The sequence below is a fragment of the Zingiber officinale genome, chromosome 1B (genome assembly GCF_018446385.1).
Source record: "Zingiber officinale cultivar Zhangliang chromosome 1B, Zo_v1.1, whole genome shotgun sequence".
Taxonomy (NCBI): domain Eukaryota; kingdom Viridiplantae; phylum Streptophyta; class Magnoliopsida; order Zingiberales; family Zingiberaceae; genus Zingiber; species Zingiber officinale.
Genome location: NC_055986.1, coordinates 42,975,244 through 42,989,938, shown reverse-complemented (window position 1 = coordinate 42,989,938; position 14,695 = coordinate 42,975,244). Strand labels below are relative to the sequence as shown.

The window sequence follows — 14,695 nt, the reverse complement described above, 5'->3', positions numbered from 1 at the left end:
ACATAAGTGTTCTTTCACATGACTCAACTTGAGCCAATGAATTCATAATGTAAGCCTGAGATGCATCTAGGTAAAGGGTTGCTCCTTCAAATGAGACTCGATGTTGCAATTTTCTATAAATATGTAATATATTTCAACACTCCATTAAATTTATTTGAATGATAAAATAAAACTAATACATGTATAAATTATCCAATGACTTTTTCTAAATGTTATTGCTCATTCAAATTATTTTTACATTAAATCTTGTACAAACTTTAATTTATATTATTTTTCTCAAGTTTAATATGCAATGTATAGGAATTTAATGTTTCTAATGTTTATTATGATTATTTTAGCACTTAATTAAATTTTACTCAAAATTATTAAATCTTAATTGAGTTTAGATATAAATCTTTAATATTATATTAGTCATTATGTGCACGCATTGTATGTGTAATATAATACACGAATACATATAAATTAGTACCTCAAGCTCATAAATTGGACTTAGTAAGGAAGTACCAGGGCAACACAAGGACTACGCTCAAAAACTCTAACAGCAAGCTATTGCAATAGACTCTCCCTTATAAAAATTTAATTTAATTTTTTATATCAGATTTTAAATTGATAAAAATAGATATTATGCTTATCTTAGTTAAAATGCCGAGAAATGTATGCTTCCTAACGTCGTCAACCCAAGATATTTATAAAAGTTTTTCCGCTCGTACTATTGTCAATCCTAAGATGCAGGACTAAAGAAAATCATGACAATACATATTTTTTATATAAAAAATAACTAGAGAAAATTACTAATAAGTCTTAAATTTATTTTTAATATGAAAAAAATATTAAATTAATTTCATTTTGAGATTTACTAAAATTAGTTAGTAAATAATTTCTTAATAAAATAGTAAAATTATCAGTTCTAAATAATTATAAAAGGGATTGTCTTTATTTTAATTTTATATATTTTTAAATAAATAGAAATTCATTCAACACAAGCTATTCTAGATACACTATACCAACTTGCCCATTCTAATCATATAATCCATTAATTATATAAATAATTGAAAGAAGTGATCAATATAACTAAATATATGTTAAAATATTAATTTTAAATATTAGTCAACTATGACTTTAGACAATAATGTCCAATGTATCTACTCAAATCTGATATTTTGTCCAACTAGTTAACTAAAGTCAATATTGTACACCGTATTTTATCATATATAATATTTACCTTTAAAAAAAATCCTCAATGTGATTTAAGTGAATTTATGATATTTTTTCAGACATGAGTAGATATCTAAGTCAACTCTGTACATCTTATTTTATCATATATAATATTTATCTTTTATAAAAATAAATAATGTCCAATGTGATTTATGTGAATTTATGATATATAGGATATAAATGATAAGAAAGTTTAAATAATAACCAATTCAAAATGTTTTTAAATGTAAATTATTAATTATTTTATGAATTATGCCCTTCCATACTTTACCATAATTGATTTTTAAAATAATTTCTCATCATGTTAAATTTTGATGAAATACCTGATTTTAGGAAGCTATATTTTATTTTATTTATAAAATTAAAATCAAATTCCTTTCTGTTCCAAATTAAATTATGCACATTTTAAGCCGTTGATGTCCACAACTATGTTTTAATTAAATACAATAAATAAAAAATAACAATATTTAAAAAAAAACAAAACAAAACTCCTTAATTTAATTTATTTGGAATTTATTAGTTGGCTCCAATCAACAATTATATATATATATATATATATATATATAATTTAAAATTTTTAATTATGTGAATTTTGCTCAAGAGCGATAAATTACAGTCAATATTTTCTTACTTTAAAGAGTAAAAAAATGAAGTCATGAAAAAAGTGGGCCACGATCTAGAAGACGACAACAGACCGTGTGGATCACGTCGACCGCCACGCGGCGCCCCCTAATCTCCCTTTGCCTTCCCCACCCCCACCAAAATAGAACCCGTTCAACTACTGGAGTATAGGTGGACCCCATGTGCCTCGAAGATCGTGTGGAGATGTACTACTACTGCCCCACGCCTGGCGAGTCCCGTCCCTTTTTTTCGCTTGCTAATGTGGGGCTAATCATGTCGCCGTTTATAAATAGACGTGATGATTTCGTCAATGGGAGTTGCAACTCACAGTTCTCCTTTTCCTCTTCGGTCGTCCCGCTTTTCCTCTCGCCCGATCTCGGATTCGCGGTGCTTACACCCCGACATTTCGTGCCTATTTCGAGAAATCATCGTCTGCTAGGGAAAAAAAAAGTGAGAGGTCGACAGGTTGAGGGACGGAGTAGGAGGAGAAGCAGCAGGGGAGGAAAGGTTGGGGGATGGGGACGTGCGTGTCGCGGCCGGATAGGTGCGTCGGAGGCCGGCGGAGGTCGCCGGACGGGCCGCGAAGGCGGAGGCGGCGAACGATCAGGAGGCGGGCAGCGTCGCGGAAGTCGATGGAGACGATCGACGAGGCGCTGGGCTTCGAAGGGGACGATCCGATGGCATTCAGCAACCCCGCGTTCCAAGGTGATGGCTTGATCCGTTTTTTCGAGCTCTTGAGGATCGATGGGGTTTGTTTGGGGAAAAAGATGGGGTTTTCAATGGGTCTGGTTGGTTAATTTTTTATCTGCATTGAGCTCCTTCTACTTTGCAAAGTCGCTATTTTTGACGCCTTGGTTTCGAGAAAATTATGCTGGAGGGTATTTAGAAACTGACTCTAAATGTTGATCCAAGTTGAGATTTCGGCGGGAGAAGGGTTGCCTTTTTAGATTCGTAGGTCAACTGGGAGATCGTAGTCATCTATGCTGCATTGGCTCATGATCCTACATTTTAAGTAAATGCTTTATAGATCAAGATCACAGTCTCTTCTGGGGTTGCCTTATGTGTTTTTGTACCTATCTGCAAAAATTGTTTTAATATATTGCATTGTTCAATTGAACAATCTTCTTTTTCTTATCCAACCAATTAGGGATCTGAATTGCAGTTATGACGACGGCCGGGAGTGTTGAGGAAACATGGTTTGACACTTTTTCTGTGATAGACTCCGATGAGGAAGACTTCAAGAGTATTCCGGATGGTAGGCTGCACATATCAAATCGCCACCGAATTAGAGACGTTCCTTTACAAAAAATCATTTTTAAGTTGATTTACTGAACTAAGATGTATAGTTTACTACCATGTGTCATTCGTGACTTTGAATAGTGATGTGCCTTCTTCTGCAGATATTCTCTCTCTAAATGGTATTGAAGGCGAAGCCATTGTGAGCCCCAAAGCTTTTAGAGATGATAATCTTGGAGTTACTGGTCCCGATAATTTATGTATCATTTCTATGGACCAACAGAAGGGGCAAAGAACAGGAGAGCAGTCTTTGATGAACTCGGTTAGTAATCCAAAATCATTTGTGAGTCATGAGGATCTATCGGTTATTTCCATGCAGGAGAATGATTGTGGGGAAGAAGAGAGTGTACTGAACAACTGTGGGATCCTTCCCAATAATTGCTTGCCGTGTCTAGTTGTTGCCACATCAACAGTGGAAAAAAGGAAAGCCATAGGCTCCAGTCCACCAAACTCAGCTAAAAAGGCTTCTTTGAAGCTTTCCTTCAAGCGGAAATCTGGGGAAGCTCATGCTACTTCAACACAATGTGAGTGCATCTTCTTTATGATTTTATGTTCTTTACATAAGATAATATCAACCTTTTCATTATATGAATAGGACAATACCATCCACTGGCACTGAAAACTAATTGTTGAACACTTGAACTTCCCTTTGGTCTTTTCTTCACATTTTCCCTAGTTTTCCTTGCTACGTAGTCTAATTAATTTTCTATTCAGGCCTCCAAATTTGGAGGTCTAGTGTTGATTTACTCTTCTACTTCTATTGAACACATTTAAAAACCTTGCTGTTATATTGATATCCTTATCCCTCTTTTTGTGTTTTACTTCAACATGGAGAGTAGTTTATATGATAAAGGCTTATGTAAGCTTCATGTGACTATGGAATTTGCTAACTTTGGCTCTTCATTTTTGTTAATAGTTTCTACAAAGGCCATGATTGAGAAGCCACTAGCAGGATCTCAAGTCCAATTCTGTGCACTGGAGAAGAAAATGCTCGACTCTTGGTCACCTATTGAGCCCAACACTTTTAGAGTGCGAGGGGAACATTACTTAAGGTAGCTGTCTCCAATCTTTTACTTTAACTTTTGTGCATTTTAACATGCATGTTATAAGTTGTAGAGATGCTGTAGAGTGAATTCTTACATTAGATTTCAACTGTCTGTCATTAGGGATAAAAAGAAAGATTTGGCTTCAAATTGTGCGGTATATTCTCCATTTGGTGTTGATGTGTACTTCCGTCAGCAAAAAATTAATCACATTGCTCGATATGTGCAACTTCCAATTGTAAATTCACTCGGCAAGTTGCCACCTCTGCTTGTAGTGAATGTACAGGTACATATTCAATATTCAAACTGGCAACTATTTTCCTATTAACTTTCTAAACCAACATTTCTAAGTTTGCCATCCATGCTTGTTAGTAGATCAATTGAAACAAACCTGTTGTACCTGAAAAGATAAAATACTTGGAGAGTTAAGATTCACACCCTGTCATAGATTTTAATTTTGTGTCTTATCTGGAAATAGAAGGGGAGCCTTTGGTGCAACGGTAAAGTTGTTGTCATGTGACCAAAAGGTCATGGGTTCGAATCCGGGAAACAGCCTCTTGCAAAAAGCAGGGTAAGGCTGCGTACAATGGATCCTTCCCCGGGACCCCGCATGGCGGGAGCTTCGTGCACCGGGCTGCCCTTTTTTTTTATTTGGAAATACAACCAAAGTTGTACTGCTTCATCAATATGTTGAAACTGTTACAAAGGCAGCACAGCTAAAACCTGACATTTTGCCTATCCCGCATGATGCTAGGCTATATGAAACTTGACACAACAAATGTGAAACCCGACCAATATGGGTGATACAAAATCTGATATTGGTGATCTCGAACACTATGAAATTCTGAGAATCAGTCTATAAGATTGTGCTTAATGTGTGTGCATGTTAGAAGCTAATCAAAATTATATGTAAAACCAATTTGAAAAGTGATTAATTATTCCAGTATTGATTCCATATATAACTTGCATGCTATTAAGTTAGAAAAAATAATAAGCATGAACAAGTATATTCTCATTTTTCATGTTTCAGATTCTAATCCCTTCTAAATTGTAAATAAGTGAGATAATTATCTATTGATAGGGTCATATTTTAGCTATTATTTTCTATTTAGTTGTCTAGTAAGGATAATTCTCTATTTTTTTTTATATATCTCAATTTTAGTATAAATAAGAATTAACTGGGATGGAGTTTTCTTTCACAAAATTCTCTATGCCTAATTCTACATGGTATCATCGCAAACCCTAGTTATCTTTTCATACCCTAGCCTCTCTCTCTCCTATTGTAGCCATTGAAGGAGTGCTAACCCTAGCCTCTTCTCACTCGTCTCTCGCGTCTTGATTGTTGAGGGTTGGTTAGGTGCATTGGGGCGGTAAACTCGTTGATCAAGGCAAGCAACAACGTGACATGAAAGGAGGGATCTTTTGCTACCATCATGGAACATGGTGACAACAAAATTACTTACAAACCCTTCTCTCTATATTAGTTCAGTCAAACTAGATGGAACAAACTGCCTTACTTGGTCACAATCATTCTTGCTATTCATTCAGGATAGATGATTGCAAGGCTACATCAATTATGGGATGGTCACAATCATCAGTTAGAGAGTTCTCTTATCATGTCATAATTGATCTACTCAATGCAACTGCAACTTGCATAACCACCTTCTCTAAGATACAACTTAGAAAATTTGGGATGTAGCTGCTCATGCCCAAATATATGACAAGTGCCTAGGATTTTAATAAATTTAGTGGCTTGCGGTAAAAACTTAACTACCATCAATTTTGCAAGCATCATGTATGGCATAGAATAAAGTTTCATAAATCAATTGAAAGGGAACATGTGTATGATTTTTTGTTAGGACTGAATAATGTATTCAATCAAAGAATATTAGTTTTTGGGCATGATCCTTTTTCCTCACAACGAGCATATAACTATGTGCAGCATGAAGAGAGTAAACGTAATGCTATATTGCCAATTATCTCTACTGACCAATTAGGAATGCTTGTTGACTCCTCTATCATAACTATAAAACCTAATATAGCTGGAAGTGAATCTATAAGGGAAGGAGAATAACACAACAACAACAATAACCAAGCCATATCCCATTAGGTGGGGTCGGCTAAAGGGAAGGAGAATAAGATAATAGAAATTGTGATTATCTTGGGAAACCAAGACATACCAAAGACACATGCTAGAAATTTCATGACCATTCAACTCGTGGTTGAGGTGGAAAAAATTTTGGTGGCCCACGGTCTCAAGCTCGCATGTTTAAAACTCTTAATACTAGGTTGGCAAGAGAAACCAATCCTTCCGAGGTGAACTGTCCAATGATGCATTACTAATTCTCAAGCTCCTTATGGCAAGACTTAGTCTCATTCTACCAGTGTTGTAAATGGCAGTAGGCGGCGGCGGTGCTGTTAGTGACCGCCTATCGCCTCAGCCACTTAGGCGGTTGAATTTTTTTTTTACTATTTTTATACATAATTAAATAATATATTAACTAAAGGATAAAAATTAAATAAAGGATAAATTTTTTTAAAAAAATCACTATAAAATATATTAACTAAAAATAAAAAATTAATCGAAATATTTTTTTAAGATAAATAATAATTATTATTTATATATATATATTAAATTAATAGGATAATTTTATTGAGCTTTAAGTAAACCTATTTAAATTATCTCAATCATGATTAAAATTATTAATTTAAAGTTTCAATTAAATCCTAAGTTAAAAAAAAAAAAACCTATTCTATTCGATGATCAGCTTCGGTGTTTCGGCGTCGGACGCGTCAGACACGTCTGGACGCGTCGCCTTAGCCCGCGACGAGTCCAGAGCCATCGTGCATGCCTGGACGCGTCACCCAAGTTTGAATTGGAAATGCTTAATGCCGCCTAAACACAAGGCTCTGCAGTTCAAGGTGGTGTGGTTGAGGTCCGCCTCCCGTCTAGGCGGTGCCTAGGCAGCTGCCTCAACTGCCATTTAGAACACCACATTCTACCATAGCTACTCTCATATTGCACCTTTAAGTACGCCATGTTCATCCTTTAATAGTAGTTATACTGTCTAACATATCCATGGTATTTCCGATGACTTGTGGATTTTAGATTCAGGAGACATCTGAATCATATGACTAGTGTTAGTAAAAAAATTCTCACTTATTCTTCTTGTTTAGGCCAAGATAAAGTTCGTGTAGCTGACCTACACTAACTGGTTTTTATCTCTTATTGTCGAGAAAGGTATTAGATCATACTCAACATTCTATCTCTAACTTTGTTTCTTATTCTTCCTATAGGTTTTTTGTCTCCCTTGCATTTTATCTTATACCGCAGAGGTGGCAGGAAGATGTTAATGATTCTGAATGGAAAGATGCCATGGTGGAAGAGACGAAAGCCTTAGCCAAAAATAGAACTTTGGAGAAGTCGGTAGGATATAAGTGGGTATTCAAAGTGAAACATAAGAGTCTAAAGGTTTAGTTGGTAGCAAATAGTTTCACCTAGACCTACTGAATTGATTACAAGAAACTTTTGCACTTTCTGCCAATATGAATTCTTAAGGGTTCTCTCTTTATCTTATGCAACTAATCTTGGATGGAACCTTCAGTAGTATGATGCCAAAAATGCCTTCCTACATGGTGAGTTAGAAGAGGAAGTTTTTATGAAAATTCCACTTGTTTTTTTTTTTTGGTCAGAAAATTGAAAGGGTGAAGGAAAGGTCTATTACTTTAAAAAGTCTATATCGTTTGAAACAGTCACCTTAGGCTTGGTTTGATAGATTTAGTAAAGCAATTACTATGAGTAAAGTAATGCAAATCACATTATGTTCATCAAATATCTCAACAGTAAGATTACTATTGCTATTGTATATGTTGACATTATAGTCATGACAGGTGATAATCAAGAAGAGATGATTAGACTGAAGAAATATTTGAGTTTGATATTAAAGATTTGGACCAACTAAGATATTTTTTAGATTAGAAGTTGCTCAGTAAAAAAAAAAGGCATATTTATTTCTTAAAGAAAATATGTTCTTGACTTTCTAATGGAAACAAGAACGTTAGGTTGTAAACCTACAGATACTTCCATTGAAGCCAAGCATAGATTAAAAGAAAATGTTGGAGAATTAGTCTATATTTATTAGTATCAAAGATTAGTTGGGAGACTCAATTCTCTCTCCTACACAACCTGACATTGCCTATTCTTGCAAAAGTATAATAAATCAATTTATGTATAGCCCTAGGGCTATACATCTTCATGCTATTTTGGATTCTATGGTATCTCAAATGTAGTCTTGGGAAAGCATTACACTTCTCAAGCAATTGTTATTTGGGAATAGAAGCATACACTGATATTGATTGTCCAAAATCTCCTAATGATAGAACATCTACTTTCAAATATTGTGCCTTCATTGGTGGAAATCTTGTAATTTGGAGAAGCAAATAAATAGGGTGTGGTTGATAGGACTAGTGCTTTAGTGTGGTTGATAGGTTTAAGTGCTTTAGTGTGGTTTAGTAGAATACAGAGCAATGGAGCAATGCCACGGGGAGTTTTAATTTCTATGGCTTAAAGGTTTATGCAAAATATTCATCTTCTCTAAAAGGAGTCTGTGTTGCTATATTGTGACAATAAAGTAGCTATTAGCATTGCTCATAATTTAGTCCAGCACGATCATATCAAGAATATTGAAATTGATTGATTATTTATCAAAACAAAATTAGATGATCACAACTTAAAAATCATCTATGTAGATTTAAGGAGCCAACTTGCAGATGTATTTACTAAGGGCTTATGTAGTAGATTATTTCATTAATTTGTATAGAAGATGGGTATGACATATATACATATGCCATCTTGAGGTGAGGGGGAGTGTTGACAGGGTATACATGTTTTAGCTAGTGTTTTCTATTTAGTTGTTGAGTAGGATATTTTTGTAATTTTTTTTATATCATTCATTATAAATAGGAGTTTAACTGGAATAGAAACAGAAAATCCTATTTTTCTTTCATAAAATCTTCTATGCCTAATTCTAAACATTATCAAATATTAATTATGATCAATATTAATGGAAAATAAGGAATGCCACTTATGAAGCTCTAAAGAAAAAGTAAACATAACTTTATTAAAAAGGATCACAAACTGAATTAAGATTGAATGCTTTTCATTTGTAATATGTATGTCGTTTCTACAATATTAATTTTGAAATCTTTGAAGTCTAGAGCTTCTTATGGAAAAGTCACATCAAGTTGACCAAACATCATAAGTTGTCATAATCTAATCGAAGCAAATTAGAAGGAATATATATTTTTCTAGGAGTAGATAGTATGGTAGATGTAAGAGTCAGTATATTATGTTATCAGATATTATAAATGATAATGCATGTAAAAATATAAGCCAGCACAATCAAATAGTGCAATCTAAAGTTGATAACATTATGGTGTCGACGATTTAGAATCATGCACTTTATCTTCTTTTGATGATAGATAATGTACTTCATTTTTTATACTTGAATTTATGGCTTTTGAGTTTCTCGCAGTATGGTAGATGTAAGAGTCAGTATATTATGTTATCAGATATTATAAATGATAATGCATGTAAAAATATAAGCCAGCACAATCAAATAGTGCAATCTAAAGTTGATAACATTATGGTGTCGACGATTTAGAATCATGCACTTTATCTTCTTTTGATGATAGATAATGTACTTCATTTTTTATACTTGAATTTATGGCTTTTGAGTTTCTCGCAGTCGCATTAATCTGCAAAGTATTATCATGAGAAAATGATACACTACAGATTATATAATTTTTTTAATGAAGCGTCATGATCTTGGTTTTAAATGCTTTAAATATGGTGCTTTTTCTTTTGTGCTCATCCTAGTAACAGCTTTTTGTTTTCTAATGATCACAAGTGTGATAGTGATTGATTGCCTAATTCTTGTTTACAAAAATTAAGTATCTGTCATTTTAAAGCACTATCAAAAAAACTAATCCAGCCATTGAAACAAAGTGATTAATTAAGTTTAACAATTTTCTCCTTGTCTTTCTAAATAACCATTAAATAGTGACACTATAATTATTCTACAATTTCCACCTCTTTGTTAATTTCTGTTTCTCCTCCTTTGTTCAGTTTCTTTTATCCAGCTCTACCTAACTACCAGCCATAAATGGAGAGTACAGAATAGGAAAAAAAAAATAGTGTAGTGTAAGACAGACAATAGATGGCAGCGATTACCCGCATTGAGTGGTTCACCACTTTTATCATAAGGATAGTTGGAAACTAATACATTCACAGAGAATTTAGAGTAAAGTGTGTGTTTTTGACATTATGATGCAACTGGTTAGATAGCTGTCTTGGCTGGGCATCGGAACTGATCTGTCTGACGAGAAGGTGTGAAGCTGTATCTACTTAATATTTAACAGCATTTATTAACTTTTTATGTCAGCTCTTCTATTGTGCAAAAAATGCTTTTGGATCCAGCAGTATATTGATCTGAAGTTGTCTCTTGAATAACGTTGCTATTTCCTTGTTTTTTGTATTTTATTCTGAAGATCTGATCACTCTGTCTCTCAGGTTCCCCTCTATCCTGCAACTATTTTTCAGAGTGAAACTGATGGTGAAGGAATAAGCTTTGTGTTATATTTTCGTCTCTCAGAAGGCTCCAAGGAACTTCCATCTCATTTCTTGGAGAATGTTCAAGTAAGATTAATACTATCATATTGCTCTTATCCTTTAAACTCCACCAAAATTAAAGATTATACATTTAGTACTGGAGATTATGTGCTGGGTGGGCTATTTTGAGAAAAACACTTTACTAGTCTTCAATTAGTCTTTGCTTGTATTTCAATATTTATTAATTAGTTTCATCTGCTAATTCTAAGGACATCAGTTTACTTTTCATATTTTGTGATACACAAATGTTTGAGAATTCCATTTGAAGTGTGACCTGAGTTGAGTTGATAGAAAATTTCATTTTACGTGCCTTCATATGAGTTGAAACATTAGGTTGTGGTTGATTTCTCCTGATTCACTTGTTACTGCCCTGATGTAGCATCGGGAACAATTTCACATAGAAGAAATGTAATCTCCCATAGAAAAAGAAAATTGTATTAAATCAAAGAATCCCTTGCACAAGGGATCCTAATCCCTTTTTGTGAACACACAAAAAAAAAGGCCAATTCCCCTAAAAGATATAACAAAATTTAATAAACTTAAACAACTTTTAAAAATCTAGAACTTATAAAAAAATTTTAACTCTGATTTTCAAACCACATCAGGTCCTTTTATGCCATCTCAAAAGGGGTTTCCTGAATGACAAAATCTTAACTTAGCTTCTAGTCACAGTTTTGGATATGAATTTTGTACACTTGAAGTCCAGTATTATTTGATACTAAATGGCACACTCTAAATGGCACATCCTTACACTAGCATTCGAAGTCCAGAAATGTTGCAAAACTTTGCCGCATTAGATCTTCTTGGAAGAATTTGAATTTTCTTATGTGTTGCTCATCTAATTTTTAGGATGTTTATCGATTTTCAGTCACATGACCTACCATCATGAGCGCCTCACTTTTTAACTAACAACTGCATGTGTTTTCTGTCAAGTAATATGATGTGTATTCTATTACTGTCTAACTGCGTCTAACCTTAATGGAAAGAAGATTTACCGACATAAATCTTATTCCAACTTAATGAAAAGATGATCTCTGATTTTTGTCAGTCGCCTGATATTCATGTATCTATTTGGTTAGTTGTCCTACGGATTCTTTCAATCATTTAAATGCAGAATTCTTTACATTACTTAAATGTTTGTAATTTTTATGTCATGATAGAGGCTAATTGATGATGAAGTAGAAAGGTGCAGAGGTTTCCCTATGGATTCAGTAGTGCCCTTCAGAGATAGGTTAAAGATACTTGGTCGTGTAGCAAATGTGGAGGATCTTCCTTTAAGCACAGCAGAGCGGAAGCTTATGCATGCATACAATGAGAAGCCAGTGTTATCTCGACCTCAGCATGAATTCTACCTGGTATACCTGTCTTGCTGGAATTCAAAACAAATCTATATTACCTCCTTATCCATATTATCTTGTAATATCTTTTCGGGTCAGACTTGGTCCAGTAATAGACTTGTTCCACTGCCACTTCATCAGCATCATATGATGGAGCGAGGGAGGTTGCCTATTGAAGTAGTTCCAACTGCTTTCTGACTAAACGTGATATATGCATAAACTAATTAAAATTCATGTGAGAAAGATTGAGATTTTTGATATGATAAGCAGTCAAGCCCCATTCACCAAGATGAAATAATAATTTCTAATGTCACTAGACTTGTTCAAGTTTTATTCATTCTAAACCAGGCTTATGGTCACTAGGTTTTCTACTCATGCTTAGTGTTGCACTAACTTCTCGTGACTGTCTGATGTATGCATCATTTGCAGGGCAAGAATTACTTCGAGATAGATATTGACATGCATAGATTCAGTTACATTGCAAGGAAAGGGTTTGAAACCTTTATTGATCGTCTGAAGATCTGTATCTTGGATGTTGGCCTAACAATACAGGTAGCAATCTTATGATACTTGCATTTCTAACTTTACTAAGAAGCAAACAAAGAACTAATTCACTTGTCATAGAGAGTAATTTCTTTTACGATACAGGGAAACAAGCCAGAAGACTTGCCAGAGCATATATTATGCTGCGTGCGGTTGAACGGGATCAACTATTCCAATTACCTTCAACTCGCAATACATTGACCTCGAGTTCCAAGAAATCCATATCCACTTTGGCGTTAGATCCCCTATGGCCACATTTCCAGGGGGAACTTGAATAGCAAAGGATGAACAAAAGGAAGAGAGTGCTCGAAGCACTGACTGATAGACACACACAAAAGACTAATCCAATTCTTTAAAAGAGTCCTCTTGAATCTTTACTAAATAGCAAATTGCATTAGAGGAGTATTTCATGAATCGACTGGTAGATTGGCGGTCGATATGCTGCTACCCAGAAAATGAGTTGCAGGTTGAGAGCCATGGACAGTTGTAGCTTCTGTTGTTGCATCTGCAAAACTTTATGCATAGCTTTGTTTGGTCGATGGAGAGGAAGGCATCCGCTGTGCTTCCTCTCCAAATATAGACAAAATCTTCATTGTATTGCCATATTTGGATTATGCTTCAAGTTCAAAAGTTCAAATGGAGGTGGTATCTTTAACTCGTTGAAAATTTTTATTTTATAAATTATGAAGATGGATGGGAAGGTGAGTTGTACCAAGTGATTCTTTGTTTATTAGATAAATCTGCCATTTATTTATCATCTCGTCCGTGAAGCTTATGATAAAGTTGTTATCGTATACGATAGGTAGGTCATATATTGGAGTTGTAAAAATAATCTTTGTAATACAGGAGGATAAGGATAAGATGTACAATAGATCCAATAGGGTTCATCTTCTCCAGGATTTTATTAGTAATAGTAGGACAGTAGATACAGAAATAAATAAATGGGGTAAAATGGAAAATAAATAAAATATAGGAGCAAATCAAAATGTTCTCATTTTATTTATCGATTGATCAGTCAGAGACAGTGGATTACTCTGAGTCTGAGCTCGTCTCCGCCGATGGCGATCGCGTTCCGCCTCCTTCTCCTCGTCGTCCTCGTCTCCGCCGCCTCCGCCTCCAAACTAGGCGACCTGCTCAAGAAGTACGGCCTCCCGAAAGGCATCCTCCCGCACGCCAAGCACCACTCGCTCTCCGATGACGGCGACCTGACCGTGGAGCTCAAGGCACCCTGCTACATCCAGTTCTCCGACCTCGTTTACTACGATCGGTCCGTCGCCGGCGCGCTCTCTTACGGCGTCCTCTCCGATCTCTCCGGCGTCCAGGTGAAGAAGCTCTTCGTGTGGCTCCCCGTCTCCGCCATCGAGGCTCGCCCCGACTCCGGTACCGTCGACTTCAAGGTCCCCTTCCTCACCCTTTCTTACTCCGCCGACGAGTTCCAGAAAATTAGGGATTGCTTGGACTCCGCCGAAGAATCGGAATTCCTTCCCTTCTCGGAGGTAGGCCCACTGGATCTGTTAATTTTTTGTTTGCCCTAATTTTTCTTTTATTTTTCCTTAAAATATCAACGAAATTTTTATGCCGTTTTGAGGTGAAATAATTAAATTTAGCAAAAAAAAAAAAACGAAAAAGGCATTATTATTTTTTATATATAATTCGAAAGTCTAAATTATCTATGACTCAATAATTTCATATTTTTAAAAGGAAAAAAAAATCTAAGATTTTATGCACCTTTTTGCAGGATTAAGCTCTGAAAGTAAGTGAAAGGTTGTAGAATGCTGATGTCTACAGAACTTTCTAGCTTAAATAAATAAAAGTGTTAATAAAATAAGTGCGTGTGAAATATGATGAGTTGCAGACAGTTCGGTAATGTTCTTTGGTGGGGATGGTTTATTTGTACGTGGCATTTGTTGTGGTAAAACCATAAAGGTATATTGGGCTTGCTATTGGTTCTTATGGAATATTAGAATAAA

At 34.9% G+C, this 14,695-nt stretch overlaps 2 protein-coding genes and 1 pseudogene across 4 annotated transcripts; 2 read left to right on the top strand and 1 right to left on the bottom strand.

Annotated features, from left to right (window-relative positions):
* Positions 1–480: 480 nt before the first annotated feature.
* LOC121995227 lies at positions 481–658 on the bottom strand (annotated as a pseudogene).
* A 1,491-nt stretch (positions 659–2,149) lies between these two features.
* Positions 2,150–13,391, top strand: LOC122055901. Of its 3 annotated transcripts, none has more exons than XM_042617583.1 (9): positions 2,150–2,541; positions 2,999–3,091; positions 3,237–3,656; positions 4,049–4,184; positions 4,299–4,461; positions 10,747–10,872; positions 12,006–12,200; positions 12,612–12,734; positions 12,831–13,391. In XM_042617583.1, exons 1-9 carry the CDS (start codon positions 2,352–2,354, stop codon positions 12,924–12,926), a joined length of 1,542 nt encoding a protein of 513 aa, XP_042473517.1. In that variant the 5' UTR covers positions 2,150–2,351; the 3' UTR covers positions 12,927–13,391. The 3 variants fall into 3 exon arrangements, with proteins under 3 accessions (XP_042473517.1, XP_042473535.1, XP_042473525.1); XM_042617601.1 differs by having other exon boundaries at positions 2,984–3,091; XM_042617591.1 differs by lacking the exon at positions 2,999–3,091.
* A 345-nt stretch (positions 13,392–13,736) lies between these two features.
* On the top strand, positions 13,737–14,695 carry LOC122054790. Its single transcript, XM_042616251.1, has 2 exons — positions 13,737–14,221; positions 14,464–14,695. The coding sequence occupies exons 1-2, from the start codon at positions 13,784–13,786 to the stop codon at positions 14,467–14,469; spliced, it is 444 nt and encodes a 147-aa protein (XP_042472185.1). The 5' UTR covers positions 13,737–13,783; the 3' UTR covers positions 14,470–14,695.